Source organism: Lepisma saccharinum, chromosome 4 (genome assembly GCF_977018435.1).
Source record: "Lepisma saccharinum chromosome 4, izLepSacc3.1, whole genome shotgun sequence".
Lineage (NCBI taxonomy): Eukaryota > Metazoa > Arthropoda > Insecta > Zygentoma > Lepismatidae > Lepisma > Lepisma saccharinum.
This window is the reverse complement of record NC_139232.1, coordinates 56,529,861-56,542,178: the sequence shown is the minus strand read 5'-3', so window position 1 is coordinate 56,542,178 and position 12,318 is coordinate 56,529,861. Positions and strand designations below refer to the sequence as shown.

At 37.6% G+C, this 12,318-nt stretch overlaps 1 protein-coding gene across 2 annotated transcripts in view; it reads right to left on the bottom strand.

The window, feature by feature from the left end:
- l(3)80Fg (dnaJ homolog subfamily C member 16 l(3)80Fg) overlaps positions 1–12,318 on the bottom strand; it is an 82,575-nt gene that overhangs the window by 52,456 nt on the left and 17,801 nt on the right. For both annotated transcript variants that reach the window (XM_083120534.1, XM_083120535.1), the window contains exons 4-7: positions 10,715–10,995; positions 6,192–6,372; positions 5,789–5,990; positions 1,704–1,914 (exon numbers count right to left, since the gene is read on the bottom strand). In XM_083120534.1, the coding sequence (XP_082976660.1) occupies positions 1,704–1,914; positions 5,789–5,990; positions 6,192–6,372; positions 10,715–10,995 (875 nt within the window). The remainder of the gene's footprint in view (positions 1–1,703; positions 1,915–5,788; positions 5,991–6,191; positions 6,373–10,714; positions 10,996–12,318) is intronic.

Below are 12,318 nucleotides of genomic sequence, written 5' to 3'. Positions count from 1 at the left end.
CTCTAGCTTGGAGTAACTTTCCAGCTGAAAAATCATTGTTCACCATCACTACGACGAAACTGCTAGCATGATGCCAATGAAACGGATTCATTAGCGAGACACAAATGTGAACTCCTTCCCTCACATGCACCCAACTAATTGCATAATTCTACCATGACAGGGTACTTTTTTAAAAAATCTTGCTCACGTGTATTAAATTAGAGTGACAATCTACAGGCAGGAAATATTGCCACTTGTTAACTACTGATTTATGCCTATATACAGACTGTTTGAAACTTAGTTGAAAAACAATGGGATTTCTTATTACAAGTAGTACCTGAAGATAGGTTTCTTAGTATCCACATTGTTATTGGAGATATACGGATGGGAAAAACAATACTGTCAGTGAGTATGGACAGTCACCTGCCCCCAATGTGCAATGTTTAGCCTTCAGTGAGTATGCCTTGCATGGTCAACATCACAGCAGAAGCAAGAAACTATCATGGAAAACATGCCCACTTGATTTTAGACATGAAACGTGCTGTTTATTAAACTTGATTAACTTTAGTGGCCATTGTCATCAACCACGATGGAATTTCATATCTTACCATGTCTAAAGTCCTGTAACATGAATGCCCACTTTATTACAGCAGAAATCATTAAGGCCAACAAGACTCTGTTACAGGTATGAACGGAAGAGGAAAAGTTTCTACTTTTAAACTTTCTGGGTGTGTGATGATGCAGACAGGTACTGGCATGGTGAAAAGCTGCCATCTGTTCTCTTGATAACAACACAGCAAGAGCTCATCTGGCAAAATCTATACATCCCCCACTCCCTTCCATTCCTGTCCTGGCATCCAGACACATCATTTATGTTCCCAGGTTTGAAGAAGGTTTTGGCTGGCCATCATTACACCAGCTACAATGACATGAAAAGTGCTGTTTGCAACTTCATATTCAATGCGAGCAGGGGCTACATCGAAAAAAGTAAAGCCACTCCATACCTTCGTGTTAATAATGCTATTTGTCATCAGAATTGGCATTTCTTCAAATAACAGGACAATGCTTATTTTTTGGGGGGAATGACACCAATCCACACACACTCAACCACCCCTGTCTCTTCCATTACTAGATTTATTTTTTTAAAATGACAACCCAGTACACAGTACAGTAGACAGAACAAACACACATACACCTAATATATGAGTCCTACTTCTTTATTTTGAATGTACCCCTTACTTAATGATGTAGTAAATGTTATGAAATTAAATCTTAAATTAAAAACTTAAATGTTATAATACTAGTCTTCAAACGTTATAAAAATAGTAGTAAATGTTATAAAATTAAATTAACAGGAAATCAAACAAAAATGATTTTAAATGAGAATGTTTTATCTCTGTATCTAAAATCCTGCAGTTTTAAAATGCTTCTTGCTCATTTCATTTGAAATTTGTCTATTACAATCAGGTTGACAGGCTACAAATTGCATGAAAGAAATGTAAACAGTTTGGCTACATTTCAACACCTTTGACTAAGCTCAATATTTAAAACAGATAAAGTCATACACAAAAATATTTTTACCAAAGTTCCTTTTAGCAAATATTTCAATAAAATATAGGACTTTTTAATATTTGAATAATAGTATTTAAAACTCATTCATCCTAATAATAATAGTGAATAAAAGACTAAAAACAACTAAGTGGAGGTAAAGCTGAAATAATTACCATTAGTTAGTGTGCTCACAAACTCAGTTTGGCGCTCCTCAAAGACATAAGTAAACCGCACTCTATCAGCACTATAAGATGCTTCCTGAGCAAACTGCCTGAGTGCCTGCCTCGGTTCATCATGGAAGGGTGTGTTTTGGGAGATGAGGATCACACACAGACGCTTCCTGGGACGTGCAGACTCTGGTGGGCACAATGCATCAAACATACCCTAAAAATACAAATTTGGAGATATGGGTAAAGATACATTATTCGAAGTATACATCCATAGTGCACCATTGTATTTGAGTACCAGTGTGAAGAGTTAAGTCTGTCACAAGTCACAAAATGCAACTGTAAGTTTTAGTATGGCACCTACCCAAATTTATGAGGCTGCCATGATAGAATATTTCAATTCAGATTGTACAGGGTGATCGAAAAGTCCCCAAACCCAAAGTTCAATTTTTTTTTTTTCGCCGGTCATTATTATGATAATGTCAAAATTTCTGTGGAAGCTGGTTTGCGAGGGTCTTGGCTGTACACGACACAAGAGATGGTGCTGGGGAGTGGCGCTAGCAGTCGTGGCGAGGTAATGAACAACGAGCAGTGCTGGTAACAAAATAATCAGGTAAACCAAACCAACAGTTAACCTAAACTGTGAAAGCAAGGAACAAGTGGACCTTACCTGTGTGATAGTGTAGATCTTTTTCATTGGATATCTGGGTGGATGTAGGCACATCACAAGAGATGCTGAAAGTGTCCCCCATGCTGCAGCATGCATAAACGTATGCGACGGCACATGTTTCGTGCTACACGATGCAGAATAGGCACATTAATTGAAGTAATGCACTGGGCAATTTTGGTTTTCAGGGTATCTAAATCGTGGGGATTATTTTCGTACACTTTCCCCTTCAAATAACCCCACAAGAAAAAATCGGGTGAGGTTAAATCAGGTGATCTTGCCAGCCAAAGCCCTGATGAAATCAGGTGGTCATCAAAAAATTCACGCAGAAATGCCATGGTGGCATTGGACGTATGGCATGTTGCCCTGTCTTGTTGTAACCACACATCTCGTTCATCGGTGTCCAAAAGCACGATAAACTGCTGTATAATGTCCTGGTACACAATAGAGTTCACTCTGTTTTCGAAAAAAATCGGTCCAATAATTCGTGATCTGGACACGGCACACCAGACACCAATTTTCTGCGAGTGGAGGGGGACCTCGTGTAAGATGTGTGGATTTTCTGTGGACCAGTAGCGAGTGTTCTGTGCATTAACATGACCTGACAAATGGAAGCAGGCCTCGTCCGTGAAGTATACCTTATCAAAGACAGCAATATTGTTGCGAGTGAATTGTTGAAACCACCGACAGTACTTAATTCGATCACCATTGTCACCTGGTCGCAGTTCCTGAACCACTTTCACATGGTATAGCCGTAATTTTAACTGTTTTGTTGCCTTGTGTACTGAGCCATATGATACGCCCACCTGTTGTGATAACTGCCGCAGTCCTTTCTGTGGTGATTATTGTAATCGTGCGGCGACGTCTTCCAAAACATCATTCGTCACAACTAAAGGGTGCCCACTACGCGGCTTATCGTGCACACTACCATGTTCACGAAATCTCTTGATTAATGCATGAAGAGTTGATTTACTCACAGAACGATCGAAACGCCTCTCAAATTTCTCGTTCGCAGCACTGTATGATGTCGTTTTCAAATACTCCTCTAACAAAAACACAAGGTCCTCCACCGACAAACTCATCCTTGCAACTGGCGTACTTAATTTGTTACCAGCACTGCTCGTAGTTCATTTCCTCGCCACGACCGCTAACGCCACTCCCCAGCGCCATCTCTTGTGTCGTGTACAACCAAGACCCTCGCAAACCAGCTTCCACAGAAATTAATACAATATCATCATAACGACCAGCGAAAAACAATTTTGAAGTTTGGGTTCGGGGACTTTTCGATCACACTGTATTAGTTGTACTCTTTGTTGTGTGGTTCTAAAGATTGGATTGGATTGATTTGTTGTTTTAAGTCCACTTTATGCACAGTAAGGCTAATTGGGACTAGACCTACAGTTTAAAGTAGGATCCAAACCACTATGTGTCTCCACAGGGAATCGAACCTAGGACCCCTTGATTACAAGGTGACGACACTACCACTATGCCATCAGGGAGGCCATGTGGTTCTAAAGAAATGTAGGTTTCACCCAAATATGCTATTTTTGGAGTCTTTAATTTTTGCTATCATTTTGCATTTTGGTAATTATCTACTAAATGTTTTTTTTTTATTAGTTGCCAAATGGCACTTAAATATCAGTCTAGTTTTAAACCAGGGGGCAATAATATAATAGAAGATAATATGATCATGTTTAAGTATGTAATTAACCTTTTCACCTACATGGCATATACTACACATTATCTACCTTGTTACGGTTAGGATATTTTATTACTAGTACAAGGGTTGTCCCAGAAGTAATGAGACTGATGTAGACCCAGTGATCTGATCATAAAATAATTTATAATACATTCCATTCTGTGCGTGATAATTTTAGTCTGTTTCTGTAATACAGAGCCTGAAGTGTTGCTAAGTGCATGCTGTACAGGAAAATGGAGAAGCAAGAATGCAACTAGTGATGAAGTATCTGCACAAAAAGGGGTTACAACCTGTGGATATGCTTGAGAACATGGTTAAGACAATGTGGGAGAACGCTCTATGTTCTCTCCAATGAAAAGATGGTCTATTGAGTGACTGATTTGCTTTATTTTACTTCGCCTTTTGTGCCACTTTTGGCTAATTTGCGAAGATGGGGATGAGTGATGATATTATGAAATTGATGAATGAACACTCACAAAACTCAAACCCGGGACCCTGGCATCATAGCACGATGTGCTATCACTCCACCATGGGGGCCGGAAGTGAAGAGATGGATAGCCGAATATAAACATAGAAGAACAAGCATGGAAGATGACCCTGTGTACCATGCTGCACTGTTTATTGATTGACTGATTGATTTGGTTTAGGTTACTTTGCATTTCTGCTAATCATGAAGATGAGGATAAGTGATGATTCAATGAAATTGATGAAGAGACACTTACAAAGAACAGCCCATGCCCAGGTTGGGATTCGAATCTGGGACCCCTGGCATCATAGCATGCTGTGCTAAACACAAAACTATTGAGTATGTTACGAGAGACTTTAAGGTCTCTAGAGGGGTAACAATATTTCCGTCCACATGTACCTTGTTGCCATAAAATTGAAAATTCAAATTGTTGAAAGACCCACTATATTCACTCGATTTTACACCATCTGACTACCATCTCTTCCTCAAACTGAATGAAGCATTGGTGGGAAGGATTCTAACTGTTATGACTTCATCAATGCTATGGGTAACTATTTTGACTCTTGAGAAAAGATTTTTAAGAGATGGGAATCAGAGCATTTCAGCAGCACTGTTGAAAGTGCGTAGGCCTGCAAGAAGACTATGTCAAAAAATATTCTAGACCAGGTTTCCTTCTGGATGAGACTCAGGACTTATGGGACGCCCCTCACAGACAGCTACCATTACACAACATTTCTGGTATGGTTTGAGGGCCAAACAATGTGTTTATGAGGAACGTAAAGGAGAGAATAGTCATCAACATTTAGAACTTAGTCTGCAGCTACTGCCATTGATTGAAATGGTATGAGTAGTGAAATATTTGCTTCTTTATATATTTCAACACATTCTGTAAATATGTGAAATATTTTTGAAAAGCACAACAATCATTTTTAGTATCCATGTTCTCTTTTGTAATGATTGGAAATTAATATAATAATAAAAACTTTAATCTGGAAATTGTAAAACTGTGTTGACATTCCACTTTTTAGAAATTCAACAAATGCTTCTTCAAAAAGGTTAGTACTGTACAAAACACTACAACTCTGACAATGTGTTAACGCTTGAATGATATGGAAAATAATTAAATGCTCTGCAAAAAAATTCTGTATTTAAATTATTCCAACAAATTATCTAAATGACCATTTGTGACTTTATTCTTATTCTAGCAAATGTTATTGTGATCCTCAAGCACAAGCTATGAAAACAAATTTTTCACTTACTTGAGAGGAGAGCCTGGGAAGTACAAGATACTTATTATTGTCGATTATGTCCTGCATTGTTTTGACTGGAATATCTGACATGCTAAGACTGGCTACTGGCCGATTAATATTCTCATTAAACAAGAGAAGAGTGTCCGTGTTCAAAGGCACTCCATATTTCTTCCGTATGAATTCAGTGTCATGGTTCTCAAGATGTACAAATCTGGAAAAAAATTCAAATTGTCACTGTGAAGAACAAATATTAACAAATCCATATTTCCAATCTTATTAAGCAGACTATCAAATTAATAAAACTCTGAAGTTTAACAAGACAATTAAGACAAGAATATTACAAGAAAAAAACATTCAAATGGAAAAAAAAACTAATTTCTTGAAGCATATTGCAAACAACCTTAAAACTTACCCAAAAGCCACTCTGTCTCTGTAATAGTATGCCATCAGCAAGTAACGCAATCTAATCTGATCGTGCTTTTCAAATATCAACACTCTGACTCTGTTGTCGGTCCAGCCATTCAAGAAGTTCTCTATGCTGTCATCCTTAATAGATTGGACTAGCTTGTACGGGAACTTACCCCTAACAAATTCTGCAAGAGAAAAGGTAACCTTCAGCTAATATGTAAAAAGAATCAAAACATGCACAAACAAAAAAGTATTTCATTATATTCATTATGGAACACACACAAATCAGAAAACCATGAACAACTGGAAATGTTACTCTTCAGGTATGATAATTCAAAGTACATGCTGACTGCAGTAAAGTGAGTAGCTGAAATTTATAAATTTAGAATATTACTACCATATTCTATAAAAATTTTAAAAATATCCTTGGTCAAACTGTAGACATATGCATCTGCATGTCTTCCTTGCACTTCTCACCCAACATGGGAAATTACCACTATTATGAACACGATAGATTGTGTCTGGTGGTAAGAATAAAAGATACCTTGTCAAGAATTCTAAAAGTTAATGATATTAAAGATTAAGGACTCCACTTTAAACTAGGGAAAAGACTAAAAACAACACAAATGAATATTCCAACTAGAACTCAAATCCAAATGAACAATTAAATAAATTTAACACACTCTTGTCATCATACTGCCACTCGAAGAACTTAGTCGAACCATTGTCTTGCAATAAGGGAGGAGGGAGCTGAAACTGATACAGGGAGCAAGAAGTCATGAGAATGAGAAACACTACTGTTGGATTAAAAAAAAAAGTTATATCAAAATTTAGCTTATTCAATTCTGCGTTAAGCTGTGGTAAACAATTTTTTCTTTCGAGTATGCCTTCGATTTTTTATCGCCATGACAACAAAAAAGTGCAGGTATTTTGGTGTTTTCCAAACGACCGCTTTCTTTGAAATTCTATAAATAAAAAATAAAAAAACTTGTGGTCCGATTGCGATGAAATTTAAATACAGTGCAAAGGTTTAAACACAATTATTAATTTTCAATTTTTTTAAATTGGCCCAAAAAAGGCACTTATCAATTTTGTGAAACAACTTTTTCTTGGTATTGGGTAGTACTACAAATACGATCTTGTCTTGTTTGGAAGCTCTTTGCATCTGTTTTTAAATTCCATTATAGTTGTCAATTCACAATACGAAACAAACTTTATGCAGATTTTATTTCAATGGAGTAAAGATGTGTATTGAACATGGCAACACTGCATGTTCAGTCACTACCGTGATAATGCAGTTTCTGGAACTTACCACACCCCTGGCATATTCTTCTGACACTGAATGGCTTCCAAATCAAGCACGAAAGTGCTATTGTAATATCAAAGTACAAAACACGTACATAAATATGTAACAATAACTGATAAAATATGTGCCTAAATATGTATTTGGTCTAGGAATTAATTCGTGCACCTGGACAAGAGATGGCGTAACGAGCGTATCGTCCCACAGTTCCGTGTATCCACACATGCGTTGAAAACTCCTGTCAGCGCACATGGTTCGTAGTATAGGGCAGTTGATTGACGCGTCAACAACAGCATTTTGTAGTCAACTGAACATGGTGCAGTTCGTGCCAGATAAAGTGTTTTTGCGGGGTGTTCTGCTTCATTACTTTAACATTCAGAAAAGTGCTACCGTAAGTCATCGTATTTTGGTGGAAGTGTATGGTGACCATGAGCTAGCTGAGCGAACATGTCAGAAGTGGTTTGCACGGTTTAAAAGTGGTGATTTCAGCCTGGAAGACCAAGAGCGACCTGGACAGCCAAAAAAATTTGAAGACTAAGAATTGAGAGCATTGCTCGATCAGGATTCGTGTCAAACGTAGGAAGAACTTGCAGAAGCATTAGGCATTGATCAAACAACAGTTTCCAAATGCCTCAAAGCCATGGGAATGATTCAAAAGATGTCACATTGGGTTCCACATGAATTGAAATACAGAGACGTTGAAAGACAAAAAAACATTTGTGAATTGCTGCTTCAAAGACAGAAAAGAAAGGGGTTTTTGAATCGCATTGTTACTGGCGATGAGAAGTGGATCAATTACGAGAACCCGAAATGAAAAATGCCTGGGTGAAGTCAGGTGAACCAGGTCCATCACAACCGAAACGAGATATTCACTGTGCAAAGGTGGGATATGAAAGGTGTGGTGTACTATGAGCTGCTGCAATTGGGTGAAACTATTAATGGAGAACGTTATCGATGACAATTAATGCGTTTGAAGCAAGCTCTGGCCAGGAAACGACCAGAATGGGAGAACAGACATGATAAACTTATTTTTCAACATGATAACGCTTGCCCACATGTCGCAAAACCGGTCAAAACCTATTTAGAAAATGTCGGATGGGAAATTTTACTCCACCCTACGTATTCACCAGACGTTGCTCCTTCGGACTACTACTTGTTCGATTGCATGAATAACGATTTGATTGGACAGTGGTTCACTTCTTCAGATGATATCGAAAAATGGGTCTCTGACTGGATCGCTTCAAGGGATGAGGACTTCTTTCGCCACGGAATCCGTAACTTGCCTGACAGATGGGCGAAAGTGGTGGCTCGCGATGGACAATATTTTTCTTAAGGTATTTATGTATTTTGTGTTTGAACTACAGCTTCAATGAGTGCCTAACAACCGCACTAATTAATTCCTAGACCAAATATTATCAAAAGAATATGTAGCTAAATATGTAGTATCAAAAAATATGTAACAATAATAATATGTAGTATCAAAAAATATGTAACAATAATCGAGTGTCCAAACAATTTCAAGAATTCTGCTAGATATTTCTTTTTATTTGAACATATTGAACATAATTTTAATGACATAAGTTGTTCAGATTAAAATTTGTATCAAATTTATAAACTCAAAAAAGCAAAGGATCGTGTACATATTTAAGAAACCGATTTTGTCAACTATTAATGACTTTCCACATCGCAAATAATTGTAGACTATGTAAATATGTACGAGAACTCTTTGTAACTTTCGAAACAAATTGTAAAAAACAAAATTCTACAGAAAGAACAATCGAATGAAAACACACAGAAACTTTTGTACTTTTTGTACAAGGAAACATATTGTGTAACTCGCTACGTACAGGAAAGTAGCTTTCTTGTCAACCTTTCTTTAGCTGCTTTACCTAAACCTAAAAGTGAAATGAAAATAAATAACCAGAAGGACAGAGGGAGAGAAACTCCAGCATCTTTCGATAAATAACAGTTTCCGTATTATTATTATTATTTGTGTTCAGCCTGTATTTCGACTTGGCAGTCAATTTAAGGTGACTGTAAGCAACTCACTGATTAGAAAATGTGACATCACATGAGCTACAAATTTTGTTCATGTTTCAGAGATTGAAAACATAGGAAAATGAATCAAGATAGTAACAAATACCGAAATATGTTATTTAATGTAAAGTTACTTAGCAAATATGTAAAAATATGTAACAAAACTTATGCTATATCATGCCAGTTATATAATTCATTGACATTTTCCTGTGTAAGGTATGTATCTAGAAAGGAATAGAATATGCAATTACATACAAATCCGAGCTCTAATGATAAAATGTTTTATGTATACTCCAAAACACAAGATACTCTTCACTGAATTGACTAATATGAAATCCCTTGCCAGCCAAAGACATGCAGTTTTCCTTATAAACATATACAAACAGAACTTGGGAGACTTTCTCTTTCTATGATCATACACTGTGTTACTATATCCCTTTCTGCTATGGTGTAGTGGTACATTTAATTCTCTGTACTTTCTACAATTTCCACTCATCATTCATACCTGACTAGCCACCCAAACCAATGTACAGAGTATTTTCTCTTTTTCCTCCGTAGTGATGATGTAGCCAGCACTGCAAAGTATTTCAAATTTCTTATTGTCTAGTAGGTATACTTAACGATATCATTCAATATAGGTATATTACAATCTGATATTTCTATAAATAGCCAGTAACTTAATGCAAAATTCTCCTATTTTATCATTATTGTTGTGTGTGTGTCAAGATACAATCAATGTACCCTGGTTTTGTAAAGGTCAAGAGAGGCGGTTTCTATCGTAACCATCAGGATACATACATTACTTATGTGGATGAAGAGAGTTTGGATTCTTCATGGAATATTCATATATCAGATCAGTGGAATATCTGCAAATTTTTTATCACTTCCTTATCAGTATCAGTCCCTCCATACAGTTTTTCATATTTTTATATGAGAGGTTCAGAGCACAAGGCAGTTTTGAGAAAAGGGTACATTTAAATAACTTAGTACAATGTTTAGCTGTTGGAGCACACACACACAGTGGTGCCTCGATGAGCAAGAATTTGAAACTTGGGAGATACCTACTTCTAACACTGAAATGTTGATACTTCACATTTCTAAATTATGCATGTAACTTCATTTCCACGAAAAGTGGAGTTACGCCACTTACGCCCTCATATATAAAACAACACGCCAGCTAAACTTACCACATATTTTTGCAATGCTGAACAAACTCTCCTTGTAATGCATGGCCTTGCCTTCCATTAACATGACAAGGAAAGGCAATCCCGACACTCCAACTTTCCTTGCAAGCAGCTGTTCGTGCTCCGAGTGGACAGTTGCTATTCCCATACCAATGGGCTCCAGTTCTTCTATCACCCTTTTCCATATCGGCTCAACTTGGAGGCAGCTGAAACACCAGTCTGAGTAGAAAAGTATTAAGTATGGAGTTTTGAAGCTTTTTGGAACAAGCGTGTTTTCATAAGCCCTGGAAAGAAAGGTTGCAGTTACCAGCTACATAAAATATACTACTATGTACAAAATGCACATTGCAACTAAAAACATTGTTCATTCAAATTTTTATGGTATGTTGCATATCCATAAATACTCCTGACAACTAAACCCACACTCCATGGTACAATACCTCTTCGAGGGCCAAGGGCTGCAAAATGTATTTTTGTATGGGTCATGTGTGATCAGCATCCAAAGTACAACCAATTCTGTTTTCCAGCTTCTGAGGCTAGGGTCCGCCACTATTGCTTCCAAATAATTCCCTAACTGTCCTTACAATGCTGGATCAGCACCAAACATTTGGACCTTCCATGGATGATTGAACCCACGACCATTTGCACCAGTCACTAGGGAGCAGTTGGGGATCACTCCTGATATTATTTACATCATTTCCCTGTACAGTACAGTGTGTCCGGCTTAAATGTCCAATAAAAGAAAAATTCATAACTTGAGATATATTTGAGATATTTCTACAGAGTTTCGTTCTACAAAGAGAGTAACTCAAAACGTTTTTTTCTGTGTAGTTGCTCTGCACATAACTGCATTGTTTGAGTTGTTTGCAAAATCCCGCCAATGCATTGTTTGCAGCGAGCACAAACGTGCCAGTAGCAGTGTGGACTCCACAACAGAAGATTTTCTGGGTGCTTGCTTTCGCCAAGCTGAAGTCTGTAACACTTGTACAACGTCATTTTCAACATATCAATTAAGACCAACTGACAATGTTCCCACGTATAAAGCCATCAAGAAATGGGAGAAACGCCTTCGGGGAAAAGGCAGTGTGCAGTCATGCAGTTTCAAAGGCTAGTGTTGAAGAAATCCACATGTCCTTCCAACGAAGCCCTAGGAAGTCCGTCCGACAAGCAAGTAGAGAATTACAGGTACCTAAGTCGAACAGTACATGATGTTCTGATGTTCTCCATATGCCTACGAGCATACAAATTGCAGCTTTGTCAGAAACTCAAACCTCAGGACAAGCCGCTGAGGAAAGCATTCGCGGAAGAAATTCTTGCTAAAATTGATGAAAACGAGGCATACCTCGATTCACTTTGTTTTTCAGATGAGTGTACGTTCCACACTTCCGGGAAGGTGAATAAGCAGAACTGTCGCATCTGGGGAACAGAACCACCCCGTGTAGTGAGATAACACGAACGTGACTCTTTAAAAGTGAATGTCTGGTGTGGATTGTTGAAGAAGGGGTAGCCATCCAATTTCTTGGGCCCCTAGAAACCCAGAGATTACACGACTTGATTTTCTCCTTTGGGGATTTGTAAAAAATCAAGTGCATCAAACACCAGTTCAT